Here is a 27,513-nt window from a genome sequence, read left to right as displayed (position 1 = left end):
TATCGGTTGACCACTATTCACAAGAAATTTGTCTACATGATGCCAAAACACTGAGGAACCTAAACTGCAAACAGATTTTAGATATCTTTGAATGGTGTTGCCATGGTGATTTATTAAAGTAGCAGTAAAAAAAGGAAACAGTACATGCTTAGTCTCATGAATTTACAATGTTCTATGGCTAACAGAAAATTGAAAACTATTAGACATTTCAGCTGACATTTCAGGCTGTAATAATACTAAGATTGTCCGCCAGATCGAGTCATAGGATAAGAAACCTTTCAAGCCTAATCCTTTTTCTGTGTTCCATTTGCAATAGTTAGATTGACAAAAAAAAATACATAGAATAAGTTAATGTGTGCTGTACTAGTAATATAGATTTGTACTATTTCACAAATGCTTAATCATTAAAATCATTTAAAAATGCTTTTAGATAAAAGTTTTGATAACACTTAAAAATAAGGTCTCATTTTTAAGATTAGTTAATGAATTAACTAATGAACTAACAATGAACAATATATTTTTACAGTTTATCAATCTTTGCTAATGCTAATTAATAAAAATGTTAATGTTTGTTCATGGTATATTAACTAATGTTAACAGATACATCTTTACATTTCAATTAAGTATGTATCACTAAATTTTGAACATTAAATAAGATTCATAAATGCAATATAAAAATTGTTTGTTAATTAATATAGTTAATGTTAACAACTGAAACCTTATTGTAAAGTGTTACTAAAGTTTTACATATTGTCCTCTGTGTGTGTTTCATACTCTGATGTTCTAGAGCAATCCTTTCATTGCTGATCATAACAACCAGACTGCTAAATAAATTAAATAACATTCATTTCTGTGTGAAATAATACATTTATTATGGGGGAAAACACACATTATATTGTATTTTTCAAATAATGCAGTGTGTAAGGTAAAAATATGCATATTAAGCCCCTTTTCCACGCAGGAACTTTCCCCAGGAACTAGGAACTTTGTGCCGGTACTTTCCACCGCAGGAACCAGGGTCTAAATAAAGTTCCGGGTACAAATTTGCCCCTCAGAAAGTCCTTGCTTGCGAGGTAGTACTTTTTCAAAGGTCCGGAACCTTCGGGGTGCTGAGCATGCTGATTGGTTGAGTTTAAAAATATAGAAAAAAAAAAATATTACTGTTATTGTGTCATGAAATGTAGTTTTAAAAGTATTTAAGGTGAGAATGTAGTTGTTTAAAGCTCAAATCTGCGGTTTATTTCTAAAAACAGTGTCTATTTGAAAATGTGCTTCGCCGATTTCGGAGACGTGAGCTACACGCGATCACCGGGCGCTCAATGCTCTTGTATCCCACTGAGAGGAGCATAACCTAGGCTAGTCCTTCTGACATTTGACACTGACTCTGATGTCTCTGTACTGTAGTGGTATAATTTGCTGGTATAGTGATATAATTCGCTTTGGGTAAATCTAACATCTTTGGTCTTTATTCTATTATTTTATTAATCTGTATGTTAAAATGAAAATGAATGCTGTTTGATATAATATTTCGTTTCATTGTAATGTACATTCCCTGAACTACATTTCCTAATATGTTTAAATGAAAACAAAAAGAGGCAGTGGTGTTTGATATCATATTTCATCCTATTGTAACTACAGTGAGGAAAATTGCAGTAGCCGAGGCGAGCTGACTGATATTATCAAGTATGCTGCTCTTTGCAGAATTACCAGACGGTTCAGGAAATGAGTTGCTGCATTTGCATGAAGTTCCCAAAGTTCTAATACCCGTTTTCTTTAAATTCAACCTGAGAAAACTCATAAAAGCAGAGACTTGGCTATCTTTACTGCTTAAGTATTTGTCACCAGTTTTCCAGCAAGAAAGGATGATTTTGTTTGTTTTACTTGCGATTGAGTTGACAGCTGATCTTTCGGCTGGTTTTCCTTTCCTGGTTGAGGGAACCATGGGTGCTGATTGGCTGCTGCGCATGTTGGGTGATGTCACTCTGGGGATGCCCTCCGGTGGTTGGCTGTTTTTCCTGGTGACATGAGAGTGACGCGTTCAGCTTTCTGGCAACATGATCTCACAGAATTCCGTGTAATGAAAATTCCGTGATGAGCTCACAGAAAAAATTCCGTGATGGGCTCACAGAAGTGATACCAATGTAAGTCAGTGACAGGCATCAGCCGTGCTCCACGCACGGTAACCCTTAGCATCAATATGCCGACGCGATACTGGGAAATTTATCGTCATCATTATTGTTCAGAACTGGGTAGGTTTAGGGTAGGGGTGGGGTCAGGTACTCCAGTGAAAGTATAACTGCATCGGAGTCACTCTTTTTACGTGGTCCGATGCAGCGCTGGTGTTGAACCAGTGAATCCGTGCATGGACCACGGCTGATGCCTTCTGTGAGCCCATCACGGAATTTTTGGCGATTCCGTGATGCCACCACAGATTTGGGGTTAATTAAGTCCGTGAACATTACACGGAATTCTGTGAGATCAGGTTGTTTCTGGAGTCTGTTTGCCGAGACTAAGCTTTGAAAGTTTCTTGCAGTCGCGAAGTTTCAAACAAAGTTCCAACAAAGTGTTTGTAGTTCTGGAGTCTCATAGCATGATGTTATAGCTGTGAGTGCTTTGGAGAGAGCCAAAGATCGAGAGAGCAAGCAAGCCAAGAGCCCTTTGTGTCCAGTCTTAAGCAGGCTGATCCCACAGCGATTGATCAAATCAAATTGTCCCTGCAGGGTGGAGCCACGCCCCGTACTGTTCTTTTCGGACACAAATTAACATACTACTCAATTTATCACACGGAAAAATATACTAGCAGATTTCTATAAAGTGCCATAATTAGTGCTGTCATGGAATGTGATTAATCATGATTAATCACAAATTTTAAATACTAGGATTTACCTGTAAATGTATTGAAATAAAGAAATGCATGACAAACTAGTTTAAGGAAACAGAACCTTTCACACTTCTGCCAGGTATGAGATATAATCCTTATTATTCTTTTATCATTATTCTTTTGTTTTTATTCAGCCATTATCAATAATACTGGCAATAAAACGTTTACCAAGCCACATCACTTCAATCCCAGTTTACATTTACCCAACTATTATCAAAAGTATTTCTAAATAAATACAACAAAACATTTCCTTGAGACCTTACATGAAGTATTATGACAAAATGCATTCTGAAGAAGAATTGGACCTGTTCTGCAGGTGCATTAGAGCTAATATTAGCATCATGCTTCATAAGACAATTTATGAGATTAATAGTGCACTTTTACTCAGAACTCACTTCAAACCACCATCGAGTGTTTGTAATAACTTCTTTTTGCGATCGCATGTGGAATTTGGTTGTTTACTGTTGTTAAAATATGATATTTATAGCCTTTTATTTCGCTGCACAAATTAGCATAGATGTACACTTTTATGTACACTTTCATACAAATAGCCTATCGTAATCGTGTGTTTATTATCTTATATAATCTATAGTGGCTGTTGTCATGTTTATTTCTGCTGTGTAAAAGCCTTAACATGTATGCTCTGGCTGAAACTCACGTTGTTTGTGATGTTACAACCGCCACTCCCTTCTTAAGTTTCCAGGGATACATTCCAAGTAAAAGATACATTAGTAAAAGGATCTATTTAAATTTTTATTTGCCTATATACACTTTGGACGCTGCGGTACATTATAAATGTAGCCCAAAAAACTGCAACCCACGGCTCTGTAATTTTTCCCACGACTGTATTTTCAAATTAGCCGCTTAAAATGTTTCTTCACCAGATACTCTAAACTGACGCCCTGAGGGCAGCAGTTGAAATTCCTTCTGTAATGGATGATCCAAATTCATTAAAATTGAATGTGCTTTCGTTAAAACTTGTCTGATAAATTCCAATGGGTTAACTTTGACGCATTCCTATAACTTTTCCTGCCATTTTGACAAGACTATTCCACCTATTCCTATTTGACAATGTATGATTACTGAACCAGGCTGCAATACAGAAAGAAACCACTGATTAAAAGACATAAAATAAAGTCAACATATTGGTTCATACATTGAATGTTCCTATCTTCCTTAAAAAAATAAATAAATAAATAAATAAACATAAAAAATTTTTTGCTGAATTTTCCTACAAACAACTGATACATTTGCTTCAAAGCTTAGTTTGTCATCGATTACTATCCCTAGATATTTATGATTGTCATTCATTTCAATATCCATTTCAGTATCTTTCCTGAGGATGGTACTACCCTAGTTATGCTTGGAGGCTTCAACATCCACCTAGATAAACCTCAGGCTGCAGACTTCCACACTCTGCTTGCCTCTTTTGATCTTAAGCGAGTGTTAACTATAGCTACTCAGACAACCAACTGGACCTTTTACACACAACACTGCTTTACTGATCATGTGCTGGTTACTCTACTGCACAACTTGATCACCTCCTCACTCTTAACCTCAACATGGTTCCTGACACAACACATACCCCTACATGTCGCCTTTCAACATTTACATTTATTCATTAAGAAGACGCTTTTATCCAAAGCGACTTGCAATTGGGGAATACATCAAGCGATTCATCTCAAGTACAAGCTAGACAGGGAAAGATTAAAGAAAAGAGGAAAAAATAAAAGAAAAAAAATTAATAAATAAATATAAATATAAATATAAATAAATAAATAAATATATATATATTAGTGCTGTCAAAAATGTAAAATACTAGGATTTACCTGTAAATGTGTTGAAAAAGAAATGCATGACAAACTAGATTAAGGAAACAGAACCTTTCACACTTCCACCAGGTATGAGACACAATCCTTATTATTCTTTTACCATTATTCTTTTGTTTTTATTCAGCCATAAATCAGCCTTTAAACTGGCAATAAAACGTTTACCAAGCCACATCTCTTCAATCCCAGTATACATTTACCAACTATTATCAAAAGTATTTCTAAATAAATACAACAAAACATTTCTTGTGACCTTACGTGAAGTATTATGACAAAATGCATTATATAGAAGAATTGGACCTGTTCTGCAGCTGCAGTAGAGCTAATATTAGCATCATGCTTCATAAGACAATTTATGAGATTAATAGTGCACTTTTACTCAGAACTCACTTCAAACCACCATCGAGTGTTTGTAATAACTTCTTTTTGCGATCGCATGTGGAATTTGGTCGTTTACTGTTGTTAAAATATGATATTTATAGCCTTTTATTTCGCTGCACAAATTAGCATTTCAGATGTACACATTCAATTCAAGAAAATCACATACAGACCATATCTATCGTAATCGTGTGTTTATTATCTTATATAATCTATAGTGGCTGTTGTCATGTTTATTTCTGCTGTGTAAAAGCCTTAACATGTATGCTCTGCTGAAACTCATGTTGTTTGATGTTACAACCGCCTCTCCATTCTTAAGTTGCCAGGGATACATTCCAAGTATAATACACATTAGTAAAAGAATATTTAATTTGTATTTGTCTATATACACTTTGGGCGGCCGCGGTACATTAAAAAAAGTACCCCAAAAAACCGCAACCCGCCACGGCTCTGTAATTTTTCCCGCGACTGTATTTTCAAACTAAACCACTTGTTATCGTTACCCTGGCAACACAGGTGCTGTCCCCTCATCACCCAATAACCGCTTTTCCACTATCGGGCCGAACGGTTCTCTTTGCTTAACCGTTCCGTGCCGATCCGGGCCAGTCAGCACGGATACGGTTTCATTTTCCACTGCGGGGCTGATAACGGATGTCTTTGGAATGCAATTCAAATGCGTCAGTCGTTGCTGTGGTAACACAAGTGTTTACATATGATGTGAGGTGTAAATAACCACCACGTTATGGATGATGATCAGAAATTTCTTTAGATTTTATTACTAATTTGTGTTTACATTGCTCAGAATAGCGGCTTAGCAAGCTACGGAGAAACTAGCAGCCAGGCAACAGACAAGTGACAGATCCTGAGTGGCGACGTCACACACGCACGCTACCAGCACGGTTCAGCACGGTTGTTGAACCGTGCCGAGAATTCCGTGCCGAGAACGGTTTGTAATTGTGCCGCGCCGTACCAGGCTCACGTGGAAAAACAACTGGAACCGTACCTGACAGTTCTTAGAACCGTTTGGCCCGATAGTGGAAAAGCGGCTAATGATAACCGTCCGCGCTGCGATGACAGGAAGAAGTTGGGGTCAAACCTTATCAAGCGATTAAACTGCGTTAAAAATATATTAACGCGTTAACGTTGACACCCCTAATATATATATATACATTTTTTTTTGGATGAAGTCAGATAGTGACAAAAAAGGTGAGTTTTCAGCTGTTGCTTGAAAATTGTCAGGCAATCAGCATTCCAGATAGAGGTTGAAAGATAATTCCACCAGCCAGGAACAGTGAACTAAAATGTTCTGGAAAGTGATTTTGTGCCTCTCTGTGATGGCACCACGAGGTGTCGCTCACTAACGTACCCTCCCAGCTATCTTCTATAGTTTCATCTTCGCTTCCTGCCCCTAAACATTTATCATCTCTTGATGCTAACAGTGCTACTGATACTTTCTGCTCCACTCTTATATCTTGTTTAGACACCGTCTGCCCCCTGTCTTCCAGGCCAGCCCGTACCACACCTTCTGCACCTTGGCTATCTGACATTCTCCGAGAGCATCATTTGAAGCTCAGGGCTGCAGAAAGGGTATAGCACAAATCAAAAAATCCTACTGACCTTAATGAGTATTGGTCACTCCACTCTTCCTTCTATGCTAATGTCTCCACTGCTAAAAGACATACTATCACAAAAAAAATTAACAATTCATCTCTCGCAAGCTCTTTAAAACATTTTCCTCCCTCCTTTGTCCTCCTCCTCCCCCTCCTTCATCAAATCTAACAGCTGACGACTTTGCCACATTCTTCATTAATAAAATTACAATCATCAGTGCACAATTCTCCACACCACAAATTGTCAAGCACATCTTACCACCAAACATACACTCGTTCACATCCTTCTCTCCACTCTCTGAGGCAGAAGTCTCTAAACTTATCCTTTCCAATCATCCTTCTCATTGTCTGCTTGATCCTATTCCATCTCATTTCCTTCAAACCATTTCTCCTGCAGTTGTACCTGCACTCACTCACATCTTTAACACATCCCTTCACACTGGTGTTTCTCTCTCAGCATTTAAACAGGCTCATATAACCCCACTACTTAAGAAACCCACTATTAACCCAACTCTTTTAAAGAACTACAGACTGGTTTTCCTTCTTCCTTTCATTGCAAAATCATTTGAACGAGTTGTCTTTAACCAAGTTTTTGCCTCTCTCACACAGAAGAAACCTGGACAGCAAGCAGTCTGGCTTGAGAAGTGGACATTCAACCGAGACTGCCTTGCTTTTAGTTGTTGAAGCCCTAAGACTGGCAAGAGTGGCTTCCAAATCTTCAATACTTATCTTGCTGGATCTGTCCGCTGCTTTTGGCATGGTTCACCACCAGATCCTCCTGCCAACCCTATTGGCAAAGGGAATCTCAGGAATCACACTCCAGTGGTTTGAATCTTACCTCTCAAATAGGTCCTTCAAAATATCTTGGAGGGGTGAGGTGCCCAAGTCACAACATCTAGCTACTGGGGTGCCTTAGGGCTGAGTTCTTGGACCACTTCTCTTCTCTGTCCACATGGCATCACTAGGTTCTGTCATTCAGAAACATGGCTTTTCATATCACTGCTATGCTGATGACACTCAACTCTACCTCTCATTCCATTCTGATGATCCAGCGATAGCTGCTCGCATTCAGCATGTCTAACTGTTATTTCTTACTGGATGAAGGACCATTACCTTCAACTCAACCTTGCCAAAAGAGAACTGCTTGTGATTTTAACAAACCCATCACTTCATCATAATGTCACCATCCAGCTTGGCATATCAACCATAACTCCTTCAAAAACAGCCAGAAACCTTGGAGTTGATGGATAGATGATCAGCTGAATTTCTCAGACCACACTGCTAAAACTGCCCGGTCCTGCAGATTTGCTTTATACAACATTAGGAAGATCAGGCCCTTTCTTTCGGAACATGCTACACAACTCCTTGTTCTTTCCAGACTGGACTATTGCAGTGCACTCTTGGCAGGTCTTACAGCCTTCTATCAAACCTCTACAATTAATCCAGAATGCGGCTGCAAGATTAATCTTTAATAAGTCATTTTATCAGTTCATCAATTTGCACTGGCAACCAATAGCTGCCCGTGTAAAATTTAAGGCATTAATGTTTGCCTACAAAATCACCACTGGCTCTGCACCCTTTACCTAAATGTACTACTTCAGACTTCTGTGCCCTCTAGAAGCTTGCGTTCTGAAAGTGAAAGGTGCATTATTGTGCCATCCCAAAATGGCACAAAATCACTTTCCCTGACTTTTACATTAAAGTGGAATGACCTGCCCAACTCAATCAGAGCAGCTGAATGCTTAACCATCTTCAAGAAATGGCTAAAAACACATATCTTCCGTCTTTATTTGACCCTCTCAAGCACTCTCCATTCTAATTCTATTTTATTTTTATTTTTTTTATTTTTTCTTTAAAAAAAAAAAAAAACATTTGACCGTCTAACAAGTTCACTTGTTTTCATAAAAATGCCTCTAACACTAGCTTGCTCTGTTATTTTTCTATTCTATCTACTTTTCTTTTTATTTATTATAAATAACAAAAAAAAAAAAAAAAAAAAAACTTTGCTACGTGTATTGTTAGGCAAACATATATTCATCAACTCTGGACTCAGTGTTGATCTTCCAAAATCAATTAACATATCCTTGTTTTTTCCACATTTATTTGAAGGTGAAATTTGCTACACCACATCCGTCATCGTGCCCTCGATCCTGTTCCTGTAGAAGACTCACATTCACGGAGTCATCTACATATTTAATCATATGCCTGTTCTCATATGAATAACGTCAATCATTTGTGTACATGATATATAACAAGGGTGACAGACAACAACCTTGAGGGGAGCCCGTGGAACAAAACAACTGTTTAGAATACATCGTTGACTTTAACAAACTGGCCATTCTGTAAAAAAAAAAAAAAAAAAGACAAGTAAAATCCATCCAGCAACATTTAAATCAATATTACACTGATATATTAATTTATCTATTAACAAATGCAGCTTAATGGTGTTGAAAGAATAATTTTTACGGTAAAAAAACGGCAGCTGTGGTTGCCAGAATTCGACCGTAAAATATATGGTAGCAACGTTTTAGGTTGTACGGTTTTAACTTAAATTTACAGTTAAATACCGTAATTTCATTAACTGATATAATGTTAATATACCAACCTATTGAAGTACTGAAATCTGTTTTGTACCTTTGAAATACACTGATAACCACCAAATGCAGAAGGTGATGAGAAAGTCACATTATGAACCAAAGCCCATCACAAGCAGCGTTTAAAATATAATATATAATAATATATAGAAGGTGCACAGTGTCATTCACACAAGCACTAAACACCATCATGGTGAGACTCATTAAACTGAAATATGCAATAAACATTAATTTAACAACATTAGATGCAACATACAACCCTAATTATCATAACTGATAAGTAAAAACTAAGAAGAAACCTAGTTATTTCAAAGAAAAAACATCAAATTCAAAAAAATAAAAAAAATTGAAATGCAATGCAAGGAATTCTGGGAACGTCAATTTACGGTTTTTCCCTGTAAATTTTACATTCTTTTTCACTGCCAAAAGCGGTATTTCACCGTAAAATTGTCTGAAATGTCTATTACAGTTTTTCACCGTATATATTAGGGGAACTTGCCGTTAACCATTTAACAGGTTTTTACCGTAGCTTTTTCACAGTTTTTTACCTTTAAAATCACGGTCATTTTTTACAGTGTAGTGCAAATGGTCTAAAATCATTTAAAATCTTGGTCACATTACTTTTTGGCACATAGACTGTTAGATTTCTTCCATATTTTGGGGACTTTTTGTAAGAGACTCTAAAAAAATATAATGAAAAATTCCACTGTAACACAGGCTCTTTCATCAGCTAATCACAGAGAACACCATCCTCAGAGTACTGATCACACACACCTGACACCAGTTAGCTAACTAGTGTAGCAAATTAGCTCAAAAGGGAATGTCTATAAATAATTACAATTAATTATAATTATTTACTGTTTTTCAGTGCAGTGCCACCTAGTGGTCAGGAGATAGGAAAAATGGCTATTTTTGCTTATAACTTCTCAATGGTTTGGCTAAAAATCACAAAACTTTTTAGATTTGGTGCATCATGCCGAGTCGAATCATATAAATTTTTCCCATGTCAGCCATTTTGAATTTTGTAGTCAAATGCTGTATTTTACGAACGCATTGACATATCGTTACGAAACTTGGTATGGTTCATCAACATGATGCCCTGAAGGAGCCTAAGAAGTTTTGAGCCAGCGCCACCTAGTGGTAAAATCAAATATGCTTATAACTTTGGGTGTGGTTTACTTATTTTCACGGCAGTCATCTTTTTAGTCTCCTGAATCCTTGCCGAGTCCAGCGATACCAAACTTGCCAGGTTTTGCCTTATGGTTTGTGCAATGTTGCATTTTAGCGCTTTAAAAACATTTGCCAATATCTTAGAAACTGTTACTACGATCAACACAAAACCACCATAGGAAATTCAGAAGCATAGCGTCCCGGCTAAATACTAATGCCCAATTGCCAAAATTTTTATAGTAAATGGCAAAAAAATGCTTGCTTAGTTGGGGACACTTAATTTCCAACGATATCATCGACTTGCTTGCACAGATACTATTTAAACGGAAATGAGCTGGACGATGACATCATTGAATTCAATAATGAAATGCCTTTAACTGAAAATTGAGTGTTTAATCTTGTCATTTATGTTATTGACACTTTTTTCCTATTTTGATATTGGAAAGTTGCTTTGACACAATCTGTATTGTTAAAAGCGCTATATAAATAAAAGGTAAGTCATAAGTTATAATGAAATTTCAAATAAATTTCAAATAAATGCTAATAGCTTTGTGAATTTTGCCTATTGTAATGAGACTGGTATTAATAGATTCCTTGGGTCATGCTGAGAACTGATACCAATGTTGCCATAGTCAGCCAAACTTCCAGTCTGCCATTTTGATTTATGTTGAAAACCTACTTTTTCGAACTCAACTGTTTGTCCGATTTTCACCAAAATTGAGTCAGATCATCTTTAGACTGTGCTGACAAAAAGTTATGGATTTTGTGTCGATAGACAAAGCCGTTTTCGTACAGCGCCACTACAAATTTTAGGCATGGTGCCAAAATGACTCTGAGGCTATATATCTGCAAAGCTTTGACATAATGACAACAAACTTTGTGTGTGCCATTGTCACCTCACACAGAACACACCAAAATGATTTGATTGCAGCGCCACCTGTTAGTCAAATGTGATCAGCCATTTAATCATATTACTAGGGGTTGTATTTATGATTTTTCAGCCATTTCAACTGAAATCATACTAAAAAAACTTTTAGTACTCATTGTTTAATTTGGTCTGATGCTCCATGCTATGCTTAGCTCCTCATTTTGCCGCTGGAGTGCTTGGCCCCATAATTGCTGCTTGCAGCTAATTGCTAATTGCTGCTTTCACCCACTGCTGCTGCATCCAGAGGTCCTAAGGAATTTTTATAGCGGTCACAGGCCAAATCCTTAGGAATCAGTCTGTTGATGGGTGAGGGGCAAAAACTGCATTTTGCCCAATGAGAAGTCCTGTCCTTCCCGGACTTTGTACCAAATGTTGTCTTCTTGCCCTCTCAGAGGTGTCTGGCCATTGTCCTGCCATCTTTATATGATGGCGTTGGACAGTTTGCTTTTGTTAGTCCACCAAGATCCAATCAAAATGTAGCAAACCTTTGTCCACTATAGTGGTCAGAGAGGGGCCCTGCCATAAACTGGGCCCTGGAATGTGCTGTCCACTACACTAGCTAATTAGTTAGTCTGGTTGTTGAAGAGAATTTTGTATATTTAAACTTATACATTTTGAAAATGCTGTATTCTAATTATTTCTGGCATATTTTATGCTGACAGGGTGGACATGTTAAGCTTTGGCAAAGCAAGTAAGAAAACTCATACAAAGAAAATTTATAAATTGAACTTATTCACCTCAGCCGTTGAAATTCCAGCCACTGAAGAGACAAAAAATCTGTTGTCCTGATGTCACTAAAGGGGATGGCCTTTTTTAAAGGGGCGGATTTCCCAATATGACAGGGTAGACAACCATTCAAGGGACATGGAAAAATTGTTTTATTAAATAAATATATTGTTTTTATTATCAAATGATCAATACACTCAAATTGTATAATCTCTTATTTAACAAAATATTAATAGGAAAACAAACTTTTTAAATTATGATTTGACAATATTCTACTATCATTTGAATTTAATGAGCAGTATATGGGACATAGCAAAATAATAATAATAAATATAACTGCAAGCAGCAATTACGGGGCCGAGCACTACAGAAGCAAGAATCAGACCAACTGCAGAAATGAGTAATTGAAGCCATTTTAGAATGACTTTAGTCAAAACTGCTGAAAAATCATAAATACAACCTTTAGTAATATGATTTATTGGCTTATCACGTTTGACCAATAGGTGGCGCTGTTATCAAATCAATGTGGTGTGTTCTGACAATGGCACACACAAAGTTTGGTGTCAATATGCGAAAGCATTGCATAGATACAGCCTCAAGTGTCATTTTGGCATCATGCCTCAAATTTATTTGAAATTTCATTATAACTTTTGACCACAAGGCAGCACTGTCTCAGAACTTTGAGTACTTTCAGGTCATGGTCTCAATGGTACATACAAAGTTTTGTAATGGTACACCAATGCAATTGTAAAATATAACATTTTATATCATAATACTCTATTGTATGGGTCACGTGACGTGCTCATGAACCTAGTCGCACTTGAGTAGAGCTCCGCATGTTTCGCCCCTTTTTGCTGATTTTTTTCATTGGCAAACACTGTTACACACTTTGAGGACATTCTAAGAACTGAGTTGACGGCGATGCGGAACGAGTTTGCTTCTCACATGTCAGTTGTTCAGTCACTATGCTATAAACTGGATCTTCTTACAGGGGAGATGAGAGAATAAAAGAAAGTCGCAGATCATGATAGGTGAGTAGCCATGCTCGAACAACAGGTTGTGGACCTACAGGATCGCAATAGGCGCAGCAATCTGCATCTGGTTGGATTACCCAAAGGTTCCAAAAAGGACGACCCTATGGGCTTTTTGAAAAGATCGCTACCGTCGTGGCTCCCATCTCTGGCGGGCAAAGAGATTGAAGTGGAGTGAGTGCATCGCATGTAAACAAGGCTCTCTTCAGATCGCGCTAAACCACGGGTTTTCATCTTTAAACTGTTGTGGTACATGGACGGGGAGCTCATTCTGCGGGCCGCCAGACTTCACGCCCCCGGTGAAACATCCAATGCTGTCTTTCTTTCCAGATTTTTCTCCGGTCACCACAAAAAGTAGTAGTGCATTTGCGCCAATTAGGAAGAAAATGAGAGAAGCTGGCATCCAGAAATGTCTTCTTTATCCTGCATTGAAGGTCATTCTCAATCAAGGTGAACCTAAAATGCTATACTCCCCAGAAGAAGTTTTTCTCAGATCCCATTCATCCACCAACTCTCAGTGAACTTCAGCTGGACATTTGCTGTCTAATCGGAGAAGAGATGCTCTAAATGGTTAGGTGTCTGTGTATTTCACTGTTCACTTTAATGTTCACTTCTTAATTCATAGTTTCGAGAAGCTTTCATTGTGCATACAGTATTGCTTACTGATTATGATGTTATTTTATTTATGTTTTAGTTGTATTCTTTCTCTCTCTCTTTTTTTTTTTTTAATAGAGATACTACCTAAACAGTATGTGACTATGGGGCCAATGTTGATGCTTCAGTAATGTGCCGGTTTTTGTTGACGCCACGGATCATATCAAGGGGTTCTGGCAGATCAAGGTTTGTTCTTGGTTTGATCTGCCATAGTTCATGGGAATGTGTTTGTTCCTTTGAATAGTGACGGAAAGGGTGGGGGTGGGGGGTGGTTTAATGGTAGACTCAACTGGTTTTATTTTCAATCTTGTATTTTGTCTTATTATGCAGTAATTCTGTTTGATACCTATGACTGACCTTAATATTCTGAGTTGTAATATTAATGGCCTAAATGGCCCTCACAAACGTACAGGTTTTCAGAATTTTTTGCAAAGAAGAAAGATTGATATAGTGTTAGTTCAAGAATCCCATTTGATAGAGGAGGATATACACAGGTGTAATAAGTTTTATGAAGTGGTTTCTCACTCATCTTCGGATACTAAAACCAAGGGTGTCCTAATATTTTTGCGGAGGACTTTAAATATTACTATTTTAGATAAAGGTTGTGATGCAGACAGTAGAATAACACACACAAAAACAATAGTGGAGAATAAGAATATTGTATTTCTTTCATTTTATGCCCCTTGTACTCCTGAACCTACTTTTTTCTCTGTTTTGTCAACCTATCTCTTGAAATTTTAGGATTTTGAAATTGTATTGGGTGCAGATTCAAATTCTGTAATGTCGCATATCCTAGATAGATCTGGACCAAAGAAATCACACTCTCAAGCTTTTTGTTCTGACAAACTTCGGCAATGTGTAACCTCATCCTCATTGGTGGATAGTTGGCATTTATTAAATCCTTCTGCTAAGTCTTTCACTTTCTTTTCTGCTACTCATAAATCCTATTCGTGAATTGACTATATTTTCATTTCTACTTCTTTATCTTCAGCTGTTTGTGATGCTGATATCTGTTCCTTATGTCTGTCAGATCATGATGGAAATTTGTACAGATTGTCTTTGATCCCTCAGCCATTTTGTGCCACTAGATGGCGATTTAATCCTAAATTGTTACAGGATAAAAACTTTTGCAGTCAATTCAGAAATAAATTTGCTGAGTTTATTGAAATGAACCAAGGTTCAGTGGATGATCCTCGAACACTTTGGAATGCAGTTAAAGGATTTATAAGGAATAACTCAATTTCATATGCCTCTTTCCTTCAGAAAAAAATGACACAAAAAGATAGCTGAACTGGAATCACAGCTCCAGAATCTGACTAGAGATAATCAACGTTGTTTCTCAGAGAATACACTCAGTAAAATCATGGCAGTTAGGTCCGAACTCAATTCATTACTGAGATCCAGGGCAGAATTCCTGATTCAAAGATCCAGGGCAGAATTATTATTTTCAAGGGAGTAGACAAAGCCACCCACCTTTTAGCTCTAAGATTACGCAACAGTGAAAAGTTTGCTAATATTTCAGCAGTGAAATCCCAATCTGGGCTCATTATGACAGATCCAAAAGACATTAATATCACCTTCCACTCTTTTTACTCTAACCTCTATACTACTTCTGCTGATGGTGACCCTGACTCTTTTGCATCTTTTCTGCCCAACCTTGATTTACCTAGGCTGTCAGATTCGGAATACCTGGCTGAACCGATGACTCTTCAGGAGCTGGAGTCAGCAATCCGATCTATGAACAAGGGGAAATCCCCAGGCATAGATGGTATTCCAATCAAATTGTATACTACTTTTTGGTAGGATTTAGGTCCCCTCATGTTAGATATGATACATTTTTCAGTTACTCAAGGCTCATTTCACACATCTATTAATATAACTGTTATTTCTCTCTTGTTAAAAAAAAAGAAAAAAGATCTGACTTCCTGTTCTAGTTACTGGCCACTTTCTTTGATAGGGACTGATGTTAAATTATATGCTAAAGTACTATCTTGTTGTCTAGAGAAATTTATGAATAGGTTAGTTCATCATGACCAAACAGGATCTCACTCTGCTTCGGATAACTTACGCAGGTTATATCATGTTATTAGTTCAACGAATAGTTCGACCTCCCCTTGCGCAGTATTATCTCTAGATGCGATGAAAGCTTTCGACCTGCTAGAATGGAACTATTTATGGCCAGTTCTACAGCATCTGGTCTAGGATCGAGTTTCATAAATATGATAAAGGTTTTGTAATCCAGCAGCCACTGTTCTCACAGGTGCTGCTTGCTCTAACCCATTCTTTATACATCGAGGTACTCGTCAGGGTTGCCCGCTTTCTCCTCTGTTATTTGCCTTATCCTTGGAACCCTTAGCTCAAGCGGTCTGACAATCTGAAACTATTACTCCCATAATTATACGGAATACTCATCATCATATTTCTTTGTTTGCTGATGATATCTTATTGTTTTTGGAGAAGCCGTCACATTCTATTCCTCATGTGTTGAATTTATTTGACCATTTTGGATCTCTCTCTGGGTTTAAAATTAATTGGAGTAAGCCATGTTTACTTCCCCTCAATATCTATTCCATTGGTTCAATACATGGATCTAATGTGAAAACTGTAAATTCAAGGCATTCAGCTTTTAATGTTGTCATCTTTTCTAAAATCTTTGTAAAAATTATTTTATTGTTGTTTATTTGTCTATTAATATTAATTAATTTATTTATTTGTATTATTTATTTTATTTTATTTCATTTATTTTATTATTATTATTATTATTATTAAGTCTACCAGGGGTGGGTTCTAAATTTGTACAGCTGCTTTTGTTTCATACTACTGCTCCCAGAAGAAAACAAACTCAAAAAAAAAAAAAAAAAAAAAAAACTATTGTAGTCAATGGCAATTTCATGTTTTGTTCAATTATAGTGCCACCAAGAGGCACAATCCCACCAAATTTTTGTGTGTGCCCATATATGTCATACATGTGTCAAATTTGGTGAAAATATCTCATTTTATTTTGGAGTTATAGACATTTTTATATATGAGAAAAGAAAAAATGACTGATGGCCGACTTTGTTTGCATTTTTTTGCCACTTACTATCAAAATTTTGGTAATTGGCCATTAGTGTAAAGCCGGCACGCTATGTTTTTGAATTTGGGTATGGTTCGACTCTGCATGATGCACCGAATCTAAAGAGACCAGTTTTGTGATTTTTGGCCAAACCATTCACCAGTTATAAGCAAAAATATTAATTATTATAACACACACCAAGTTTGGTCTCAATACGCCAAACCGTTGTGGCGATATAACCTCAGATCCATTTTTGCGTGCTTTTCGTCGCATTCGTTAGCGTGTTATTCGAGAATGGTTTGAATCGACTTGAATTCCATAACTTTTTGCCAGCATAATCTGAAGATGATCTGAAGCAATTTTGGTGAAAATCGGACGAACAGTCCAGGACGAGTTCGAAAAAGTATGTTTTTAGAACAATTAAAACTAGCAAAAAAGCTAAACCATACGATTTTTTAATTTTCAAGGATTCTGACGAAAAAAGAATTTTCTTTCTGTGCCTTACTGTTAAAAAGTTATTAGCATAAACATGAGTGAAACTTTGGACAAGTGGTGGCACTAGGGAGTTTGAGTTATACACTCCAAACTTGCTATGGTTAATGTTGATACTGTCCTCTTTCAGTGTGCCAAATTTCACAACTTTCCCACAAGCGGTTCTATGGGCTGCCATAGACTCAAGAACGGAAGAAGAATAATAATAATAAGAAACCTCACGGACACAATAGGTGCCGTCGCACCTTCGGTGATTGGCCCCTAATAATTCATTACATTTAAATAGCGCTTTTCTGTGTACTCAAAGCGCTTTACATGGAAGGAGGGAATCTCCTCAACCACCACCAGTGTGCAGCATCCACCAGGATGATGCGACGGCAGCCATATTGCTCCAGAATGCCCACCACACACTAGCTTATTGTTGGAGAGGAGACAGTGATGAACCCAATGGGATGATTAGGAGGCCATGATGGTCAGAGGCCAATGGGCAATTTTGGTCAGGATGCCGAGGTCACACCTCTACTCTTTTTCAAAGGACATCCTGGGATTTTTAATGACCACAAAGAGTCAGGACCTTGGTTTAACATCTCATCCGAAGGACGGTGCTTTTTAGTGATTATTTTACTAAAAATATAACAAAATAACTAAAAATATGATAAAATACCTAACTACATAATACTATTATTGTTAGAAATTGCAACAAAATAAGAAATAGAAATATAAACTTTTGAACTACGGGTTTCGTCTGGCCAGAGGAGAACTGGCCCCCGACTGAGCCTGGTTTCTCCCAAGGTTTTTTCTCCATTCTGTCACAGAGGGAGTTTTGGTTCCTTGCCGCTATCGCCTCTGGCTTGCTCAAAATTGAGTGTATAATGATAAGATTAAACATTACTGACACTCTATCCTCCAATTTGATACTGTTAAGTGCTTTGACACAATCTGTATTGTTAAAAGCACTATATAAATAAAGGTGACTTGACTTGACTAGTGTCCCCGTTACTATAATGGGGCGTTAGAACCCACACAGACTGCAGGGTGAGCACCCCCTGCTGGCCTCACTAACACCTCTTCCAACAGCAACCGAGTTTTCTCATGAGGTCTCCCATCCAGGTACTGAGCAGGCTCAGCCCTGCTTAGCTTCAGTGGGCAACCAGTCTTTGGCTACAGGGTGACATGGCTGCTGAATAACATGCATCCTCTTATACAAGTCTAAAATCTAGAAAATGTATCTAAAGAGCCAAGTAATGCTTTTGTCACGAATATAAACACTTAGCCTAATATAACACACCCTTTCATAGTCATTTTTATGTTAAGTTACCATGGCAAATTAGTTATTTATGTACAGGACACCAAAAGGCACCCTACAGTGATATTGAAATCATTCAGACTGTGTGACGGAATGACTGAGAAAACATTGAAGATCCAAGTTCAGTTTAATCCAAGAAACAACCATCCAAAACAGGACAACAGGCATAAACAAAAGCAAAAGTCCACAACACAGCGTAATAGAAAACAATACTGAAGTAAAGAAGGGCTAACAGAACACGGTATATATATAGGGGAACTAATAAGACTAATGACACACAGCTGGGAACAATAAGAACTAATAGACAGAGCAAAGGGTAATGGGAAATGAAGTCCAGATCCAAACGGCAATGATCCAAGAGGAGTGCCCTCATGTGGCTGCCATGGACACTCCAGCAGAAGGCTGAGACAGACTGTTTTTGTTAACTGGATCAACAAATTCTTTGACAAATCTAAGCATTACTTCTGTCATGAACTTTGATGAAAGCATTTGACTTCAAAAGGACAGAAGAGGATAAAGTACATGTTTTGATTAAACTACTTCCTTTTGTTTTGTTTTTTTTTGTTGTTTTTTTGGGGGTTTGGTGTTTGGAACAACATATGATGGTTAGTATATGATTGTTTCATAAACTATTCTTTGATCTGAAAATTGATATAGATGGCAATAAAGAATTTCACCAGAAAGTATATGAAGCATTTAATAAAATCCTTGTCTTTTAAAGTGCCCCTGTTATGGGTTATGAAAGGTTCATATTTTGCTTTTGGGAGTCCCCAACAACAGGCTGACATGCATGCAAGGACAAAAAACACTTTCATTGTCTTAAAATATGCATTTATTTTTTCCTTTTTTTGCTCACGACTCCCAAACGGTTCGCTCAACGATTCATTTTCCAAACCCCTACTTTGCGTGACGCTAATCTGCGGTGATTGGTCCGATGACCCAGTCTGTTGTGATTGGTCTACTGCGTGCAGCCCATGTCAATAACGGAACGCCCATCACCATTACCCAAGTATATATGCATTAGCCCAACGCAGAAACGTATTGATAAAGCACAGCAGTTTGTACACCAACGTATTGCTCTATTCTTTATCAGAACTCCAAGTAATAACGACAAACAATCACTATTCATCGACACATTTCTAGACAATTGCGAGCTAACAGATATCGCTATTAGACGGAGACCTACAAGCTGCGCAGAGCGAACACAACACACACAACTAAATACGTATCTTGCATGCTACAGAACAGAGTACATGACAGCAACAGTTTTTAAAAGAATTACTTCACTTTCAGAATAAAAAGATTCTGAATTTACTCACCCCCATGTCATCCAAGATGTTCATGTCTCCCTTTCTTCAGTCGCAAAGAATTTATCAGTCACAATGTATCTAGCGAAACCATCTGTAATTTTCTTAAAAAAAAATAGTTTATACACTTTTTAACCACAAATGCTCGTCTTGTCTAGCTCTGCTAGGCGCATGCGTACTTTGTCTGTGTACGGTTAAAGACAGGGTATGTCTAAATCTCAACCGACTCAACACACACACATTGGGCAATAATAGTCTTCATTCACTGGTGGGTTGCCAACACATGATTGGTCACATCCATCACATGCAGGCAATCTGAAAGATCACCACAATGGATTAGATTAAAATAATGTGTAACAACTTTTGCCAGTTTAGCAAGGACCAAACATAAGATAGTACTAGGTTTGATTAAAAATATAATAAAGTCCCCAATTGCCCATGCAAGTGTTACGTCTGAATCACTTTGGTCATTGCGTAGTCCACAAAAATGACAGAGACTGTTTAAATCTTCTATAAAAGAGTATATAAATAACATTAAGTCACATTTATTATTTAACTCGCAGTAATATAGAAACAAAATCCTCTTAAACATACAGAACAAGAATAATTGAACTTGTTAATATAACACACTGCTTAAATAGTTGTAAAATTAACAGTTTTGCAGTAACTGTAATCCTGATTCCTGAGTATTTACCCGATTCCTGCACAAGGGTGTCTTTTATTTCTTGTCTTATGATTGGGATTCCTTTCTCTGTATTGGAGAAGGTGATTGTTTCATTCCTCAAGATTTTTTCTGCAAACTAAAAAGTACCATTTTCAAACAAACATAACTAAAACAATTCAAATTAAGGGCCTCATTTTTCCCTACCTTGCATACAAAAACACCACAAGACGTGCCGTCTTGTTGCAGTGGATGAGGAACTTTAGCACAGGTCCACCTTGAAACTTTGCAGCCTTTACTCCTCATAAAAGCTCTAAAAGGAAAACAAATATTAATTCATGTTCCACATTGCCATTGCCATTTTAGCTTTAATACTAAAAATTCTTTCCATGTCTTACCTTGTTTTTTCCAGGCACTTCTTTACTTTCGTCGGAGACTCTCCCAATGCATTTTTTTTTTTTTTTTGGAAGGGAAAAAAAATTAAATAATTAAAAAACTGTATGATAGTGACTGCATATTGAAAAAGGAGTTACACGCCCAAGTTTTGTGTAATTATTTTTTTTAAAACCCTCTACTTAAATGACAAATTAATATCAACACAAAATAACAAACAAACAAACAAACATTGCATCCAGGTAAATCTGTTATGTAAAAAAAATGTAAAAACACTGTTCTGTAGATGAAAGTGGTTGCACATAATTATGACATCGAAAACATCACCAGCATGACTGTATTGTTTTGTAATTTAAATACTCAGAAGGTAATATACAGGGGGGAACCACTTTCCTCAGGTCTCTGAAAAATTGTGTTCCCCCTGTGTTTTAAATGTAAAGACACTGTTCTGCAGCTAAAATTGGTTAGACGTAATTATGGCATTAAAATCATCACGAGCATCGGTTACCTAAAATAATAAAAGAGACTACTCATTGTGCAGCGCGATATAGTTTATTTGTTATTATTTCGACAAGGCATAAAAGTGCACTCGCATACACTACACACACACACACACACACACACACTAACACAAACAACAACAATAACAATAAAATGGAAAATGGGCGTACGAACAAAAGAATGAAGGAATTTAACTGTCTAATCGTAATGAATCAGGTCACAGTTAATAAAATAGGCAAAAGGTAGAATTAGCAGGGAAATCTGACTTTGTAGCGATTGAACATGACATTATGTGCATTAATAGGCTACATGCATTTAATCACAACTTGTCTAATGCACATGGTGAAATGAACCTTGTGCTTGCTTGCGAAAAGACAGCAAAAGCACTCTCTTCGCCTGGGCGAAATCATGAAGTCATGATTTTCGTACTGAATCAGGGTTGCCAGATTTTCACAACAAAACTCGCCCAATTGCTACTCAAAACCATAGCCGTCTCTCTAAGCAAACTGGCAACACTGCTGAAGTTGCGCATGCGCTATGAGGGGCAAACAGGGGAACTGAATTCTCCGGAACACCGGCAGGCTGATCATAGCTTATGTTTGATGAATTTAGCCTTCTCAAATCATCACGACTTGCCTAAAATACAATCTATAGATATACTAAAACAGTTCAAGCATATAACAATGTTTAAACATTAAACCTAGATAAATGTGCGCTGTATCCAGTAGTTTGTGCGGAGAGTCCAAGCTAAAGCGCAGGACGTGGAGGCACCAGCGCAATCAATTGCATTGTTTTCAGTGGAAAACAACTTGCGTCGTAATTTTTGCTCATAAAGGTAAGAGTAATACATCATTCGGAATTGTAAATGGTCTACTTTTATTTGTGCGCACTCACAATATTAAAAAAAAAAAACTTTTTATAAAATAAATAAAATATTGTCTTGATCTTGTCTTGAGCAGGAGCGCTTCACAAAAATGAACCGAAAGTCAATACATGCCTCACAGACATGATAAATATATCTATAGAAAGTTTTAAATTACTACTTAACGAAATAAATCAAATCGAAAACAAAAACTCTTTCATTATAATCCGTGAAGATGCACTTCTCTCTAAAGGCGCGTCTAATGAGGAGATGTCGAGTCAGGATCATCATCTTCATCTTTGCGACACTGACACAGAAAACACTAGTTCTAGAGTAAATAATTCAAATATCTCCTTACTATTTTCCCCTGATACATTCATGATGATTACTTTTGCTGGGGCTTTGCAGCAAGCTTCAGCATATTGCGTGTATTTGAAGCAGAACTCTTCATCTGCGCTGACGGCGCGCTCGCTGCTGCTGCTGCTGCAGGACTCTAAACACCGTCGAGCCGCTCTTCACAATCGCAGCACGGTCTCATGTTGTTTCCACCAGCGCGGCAATTTTTTTCATCACTAATTGATGGATGTCTAAAATATAAAAATAAGGAGATGCCTAAAACAGGCCCGAGGCCCGGCCCGCGTCTGAACTATGACATGAAAATTGGCCCGATCGAAGCCCAGGGAATGCAAGGCTCTAGCGTTTCCCTCGGTAGAAATCACGTTTCCCCATCGTCGGGCCCTTAGAATCGTCCTAACTTCCCACTTACGGCGCCCCTGGTGCAGAGCACAGCGTCTTCTCCATAGGAATCCGCTACGGTGTTTGAGAGCGGGGAGGTTCAAGTTTTCCCGGGTCTGCGCGCGCAACAAGTGGGCGGGAATAAATATGCTAATCTTTCATGTTGACGTCACCTTGAAACAGCTAAAGATTCGTTTTAAAAACGATTCGTTTTCATGACTCGGAGTCGACTCTTTCTTTTGAAAGACAGTAACTTTATATACGGTGCACTTTCAAATTTAAAACTTTGCAGGATGTTTTCATTCACTTAGAGCTGTGTTACACACTGCATGAAAGGTAATTTTCAAAAATGCATAATAGGGGCACTTTAAAACAAAACCTACTCCTTTAAAACAAAACTTGTGTCATCATGATAGTATGAATGATACTTTTTTTTTCTTTTTTTTTTCTTCTAACAATTCCATGGAGGTGTAGATCATTATGATTAAAATCACTTACTTCCTCTTTGGAAGAAGCCAGTGATGTAATCTTATTGTTCCTGTGGTGTGAACCCAATTGTCATTGATTCATTCCTCCAACTTCCTCTTTGGTTGAAAAGTTGACAGATCCATAGTGAGTCTCTGTCATAAGCAGCATGCTCATCATGTGATGTGTGTCTGTATTTATTTTATTAAGTAGTATTTCAAAACAGCCTTTGTAGCTAACACTATGCATCCTTAAGTTAAAAATATGTAGTTACAAAATACTAAGTGTATTTTTATTCGTTAAGCAAAAGAGCCAAGCCTGTTCTACAGAATCAAGAGCCTGGAGGAATATTATTATTATTATGCTTAAATTATTATTTTAAGTTGGCTCTGATAGCCTCGTGGGCAGTGTGCCGATATATGGTGCAGTTACACTTTGGGTATCCCGAGTTTGAATCCTGCCTTGTGGTCCTGCCTCGATCCTATCCCCCTGTCTGTCTTCCACTCACTTTCTGTCATATTAAGAAAAGTGCAAAATAAATAATAATAATAAAGAAAAATATTTTAATAGAATATAATAGTGTTAAATATGCCATAGTTTGTGCCAATGTATATTTGATGGGTTTCCCCATCTGAGTCCTGGTTCCTCCAAAGATTTCTTCCTATCTACTTGAAAATCTTCAGTTTTCATCTGTATAGTCCACAAAACAGGCAGTGTAGGCTAATTTCAGAACAGTCCTATATAAAAACTGCACCAACATACTTACTTGATTTGAAGTCTCTTCTTAAAGGTGCAGTGGTATAATTGTAGTGTACTTTGTGTTCTGTTTAATTTTTGTAATTTGTTATTTGCTTAAACTTTGTACTGCACTTTGGCCAACAGCTATTGTTTTTAAATGTGCTTTATAAATAAATATGACTGACTGACAGTATTTTATTGTTTTACTTGGGAGATATCATTTCTACATAACACATTAATGTGACTATCTTTACTGATGTTTTTCTATTATGTGTCTGTCTATAAATATGCCAAGAGCTACTAAACTGTTGACACAAATATATATTCTATTCTATTCTATTCAAATTGTAAGGATTTTTCCTTGCCACCATCACCTTTGGCTTGCATACTGTGAAAGACACTGTTATTTGTAAAACACTGTTGTTTTATAGATACTTTTTTAAATACTTAGGTAAGGTGTTGATTGTGAAGGATGCACAACAATTGATAACCATATTGCCATCATAAAATAAAATGGAAAGTTACTGATTTTCTTTTCTTTTCTTTTTTCTTTTCTTTGGTGTTTCTGAACTCCATAATGATCCATTTTATCCAGCAATTTGTGAATGATTCAAAGCGCATCTTGTGCTTCAATATAAGCAAAGAAATCTGATCTTTAAATAAAGGAGTTCACATAATCATTGTCATAAAATGGCTGATTTCATTACCAATAAATAGTACAGAATCTTTACTCATTTTGCATCATAATGTTTGATTGCACTATATATTAGACATATATAAGTGTTATATTACAATATCATTGTACACTGTATCAAACCATTAGATAAGTCAACAAAAAGAGACTGAAAATGTGGCTTAAATGCCATTTTTGTGTCATCTCCAGGTGCTCTGACTGAATGCTACGATGAGCTGGGGAACCGCTACCAGCTGCCTGTCTACTGCCTCTCGCCTCCTGTCAACATGATTGAGGAAAAAAGCGAGTCAGAGACCATTGAGGTCCCAGAAGCTCCAGCTAGTGAAGGCCAGGAGTGTCAGTTGCGTCTGCGTCTCTCCACGGGACGAGATCTACGCCTGACTGTCCGCACCAGCGACAATGTCCAGCAGATGAAGCGCCGTCTGCAGACCCAGGAGGGTGTAGTGGCCACCAGCCAGCGCTGGTTCTTCTCAGGCCGACCACTCACCGACAAGATGAAGCTGGAAGAACTGAAGATCTCCAGAGACTATGTTGTCCAGGTGATCGTCAGCCAGCCTCCCACAACCCCACCACTGCCGCAGAACCCCACTCCTGTGGAAAACTAATGACTCATTGGGGATATTAACCACCACACCAAGTGTGTAAGTGAGAGGCTATCAATGTGCATGGGCCACAAGATTTTTCAGAAGATTTCTCTATTTTTGGATTGGCCATTCGAGTCTAGAGTGAACCTCTAGAGGCTTTTCCCTTCAAACACTCACTGCCTTTGACTTATATCTTTTCTAAGGGAGTTGAGACTCAGATTTTCTGTTCAAAAGCCTCAGGTCTAGAAAACCGGAGTCCTGAATTGATCAAGAGAGGTCCAAAAAGTATGGTTTTGGCAATGGAAACTTAATAATGCTTTGTTATTTTAAAGATTATGGAGTTATAAGCTTCATATTCTTTTCTCCTTTTTTCTTGTGACGACATCATATGTCTGCAAGGCAGACCGGAAGTGTGTCTGTTAGAACTTGAATTATAAAACAGAGACAATTGGGGCCAAAAGGACATTTTAAACTGCTATTGGCTTTCAGGTACAGGAGAATCACTTGTTGGACTGTTTTCTTATTTTTCGTTTTTATTAGAGACTCTGTAACCAAAAATATATAAAGATTTTTTTAAAAGAGACAATGTTACATGTCACAAAAACAATGTCAGTTTTGTTTTTTTCCGATTGTCCAGAATCTTTAATCTCGTTTGTTTTGTTTTGTTTTGTTTTTCAGATAAATTTTCGATTACATAAATTCTCTAAACAGCATTCATTCAACTCTTTCATTTCAAAAGAGGGTAAGTTTATAAGTCATGTAGACAAGTAGATCAGCTGTTTGACATTTGCCTCCTTTTTCAATGTGCTTTTAGTGGAGGTGGTAGTTGTCACATTTTGCAGATAGATTTCAGTCTAGACAGATATTCCAATCAATTTCCTCCAACAAACAAATCTGATTTTCTCAGTCCCTGTAAAACTGTCTGCAGAAAAGTGAAAAATTGGAATGGGGCAACTGTTCGGATTCCTTCTAATTCAAGGTGCTTATAAGAATTTATTCAGCTCTGCGAGGTTCCCATGGTGCTACGCATTGTTTCGCACATCCTGAGGATATATAAGGGTGAGAAGGGGGTCATCATGTAATAACTGTGTATACATGTGAACGGGGAAGCTACTGTATGAGTAAGTGATATAATGGAAGGAGAAGACATGAAGATGTAATCTCTGAATGGAGCTGAATGTGGACTTTCTTACAGTTTATGCTATATACATGTATTTATTTTATGGTTTATGGTTTATGTTTTTTTTTTTTTTTTATGCTTTCCTTTATGTTGAGAGGCATAGTAGTGCAGGAAATGATGAGGAGCAGTGATATATAATTTTCTGATGGGAACCAGACTCAAAACCCCATCAATGCTGTAGTATGTGCGCTAAGTGCTATCCTGTTTAAATGGATTCAGGGCTTTGTCCTATTGAAAAGAATTGAGAGTTGAAAAGAGAAAAAAAACAGTTGCATATTTTAATGATAGAGAATGTGTCTTTAATTAAAAGTTGATGAAACATTTGTACACTTAAGTGTTTCTGTCTGATTTTGTTGCAGTATTGTTTATTCACAAAATATCAAATATCAAAACATTTTATTTTTATTTTATTTATTTTTAAGGAGTTTTATTTTTCCTTATTTCCTTAAAATTTGATATATATATATATATATATATAAATTCAAAAATTTTGTGTGTGTGGATACATTTATTTGAATGAAATACAGCAAATATTTTAAGCAAAAATCATTTTAATATATATTTATTAATAATTAAAGTATTTTTATATTTATATTTAATATTTGTAATGTGGTCTGATATCTATATTACTGAATTATTGGTGGTAATACAAAATATCTACATCACTTTTTGTGCAGATATCTGTTCTATGAACAAAGGCTCATTTATTTGACCCCACTTATAAGTGCCATCTTGGTTG

General features: G+C 37.0%; 1 protein-coding gene and 1 long non-coding RNA gene across 3 annotated transcripts in view; one reads left to right on the top strand and one right to left on the bottom strand.

Annotated features, from left to right (window-relative positions):
• ubtd2 (ubiquitin domain containing 2) overlaps nucleotides 1-27,093 on the top strand; it is an 88,747-nt gene extending 61,654 nt beyond the window's left edge. The window contains exon 3 of the mRNA XM_058757320.1: nucleotides 25,200-27,093. Coding sequence (XP_058613303.1) covers nucleotides 25,200-25,615 — 416 coding nt within the window. The 3' untranslated portion in view covers nucleotides 25,616-27,093. The remainder of the gene's footprint in view (nucleotides 1-25,199) is intronic.
• LOC131528275 (uncharacterized) lies at nucleotides 506-22,347 on the bottom strand. 2 transcript variants are annotated; one of them, XR_009267835.1, is made up of 3 exons: nucleotides 19,974-22,347; nucleotides 1,882-2,015; nucleotides 506-1,118 (listed from the first exon to the last, which is right to left on the bottom strand). It is a non-coding gene; the product is annotated as an uncharacterized LOC131528275 (long non-coding RNA). The 2 variants fall into 2 exon arrangements; XR_009267836.1 differs by having other exon boundaries at nucleotides 506-2,015; nucleotides 19,974-20,761; nucleotides 20,830-22,347.
• Nucleotides 27,094-27,513: the final 420 nt, after the last annotated feature.

The sequence above is a fragment of the Onychostoma macrolepis genome, chromosome 21, assembly GCF_012432095.1.
Source record: "Onychostoma macrolepis isolate SWU-2019 chromosome 21, ASM1243209v1, whole genome shotgun sequence".
NCBI classification, from domain to species: domain Eukaryota; kingdom Metazoa; phylum Chordata; class Actinopteri; order Cypriniformes; family Cyprinidae; genus Onychostoma; species Onychostoma macrolepis.
The sequence above is the reverse complement of the archived record's forward strand: the minus strand, read 5'-3'. Positions and strand labels throughout refer to the sequence as shown.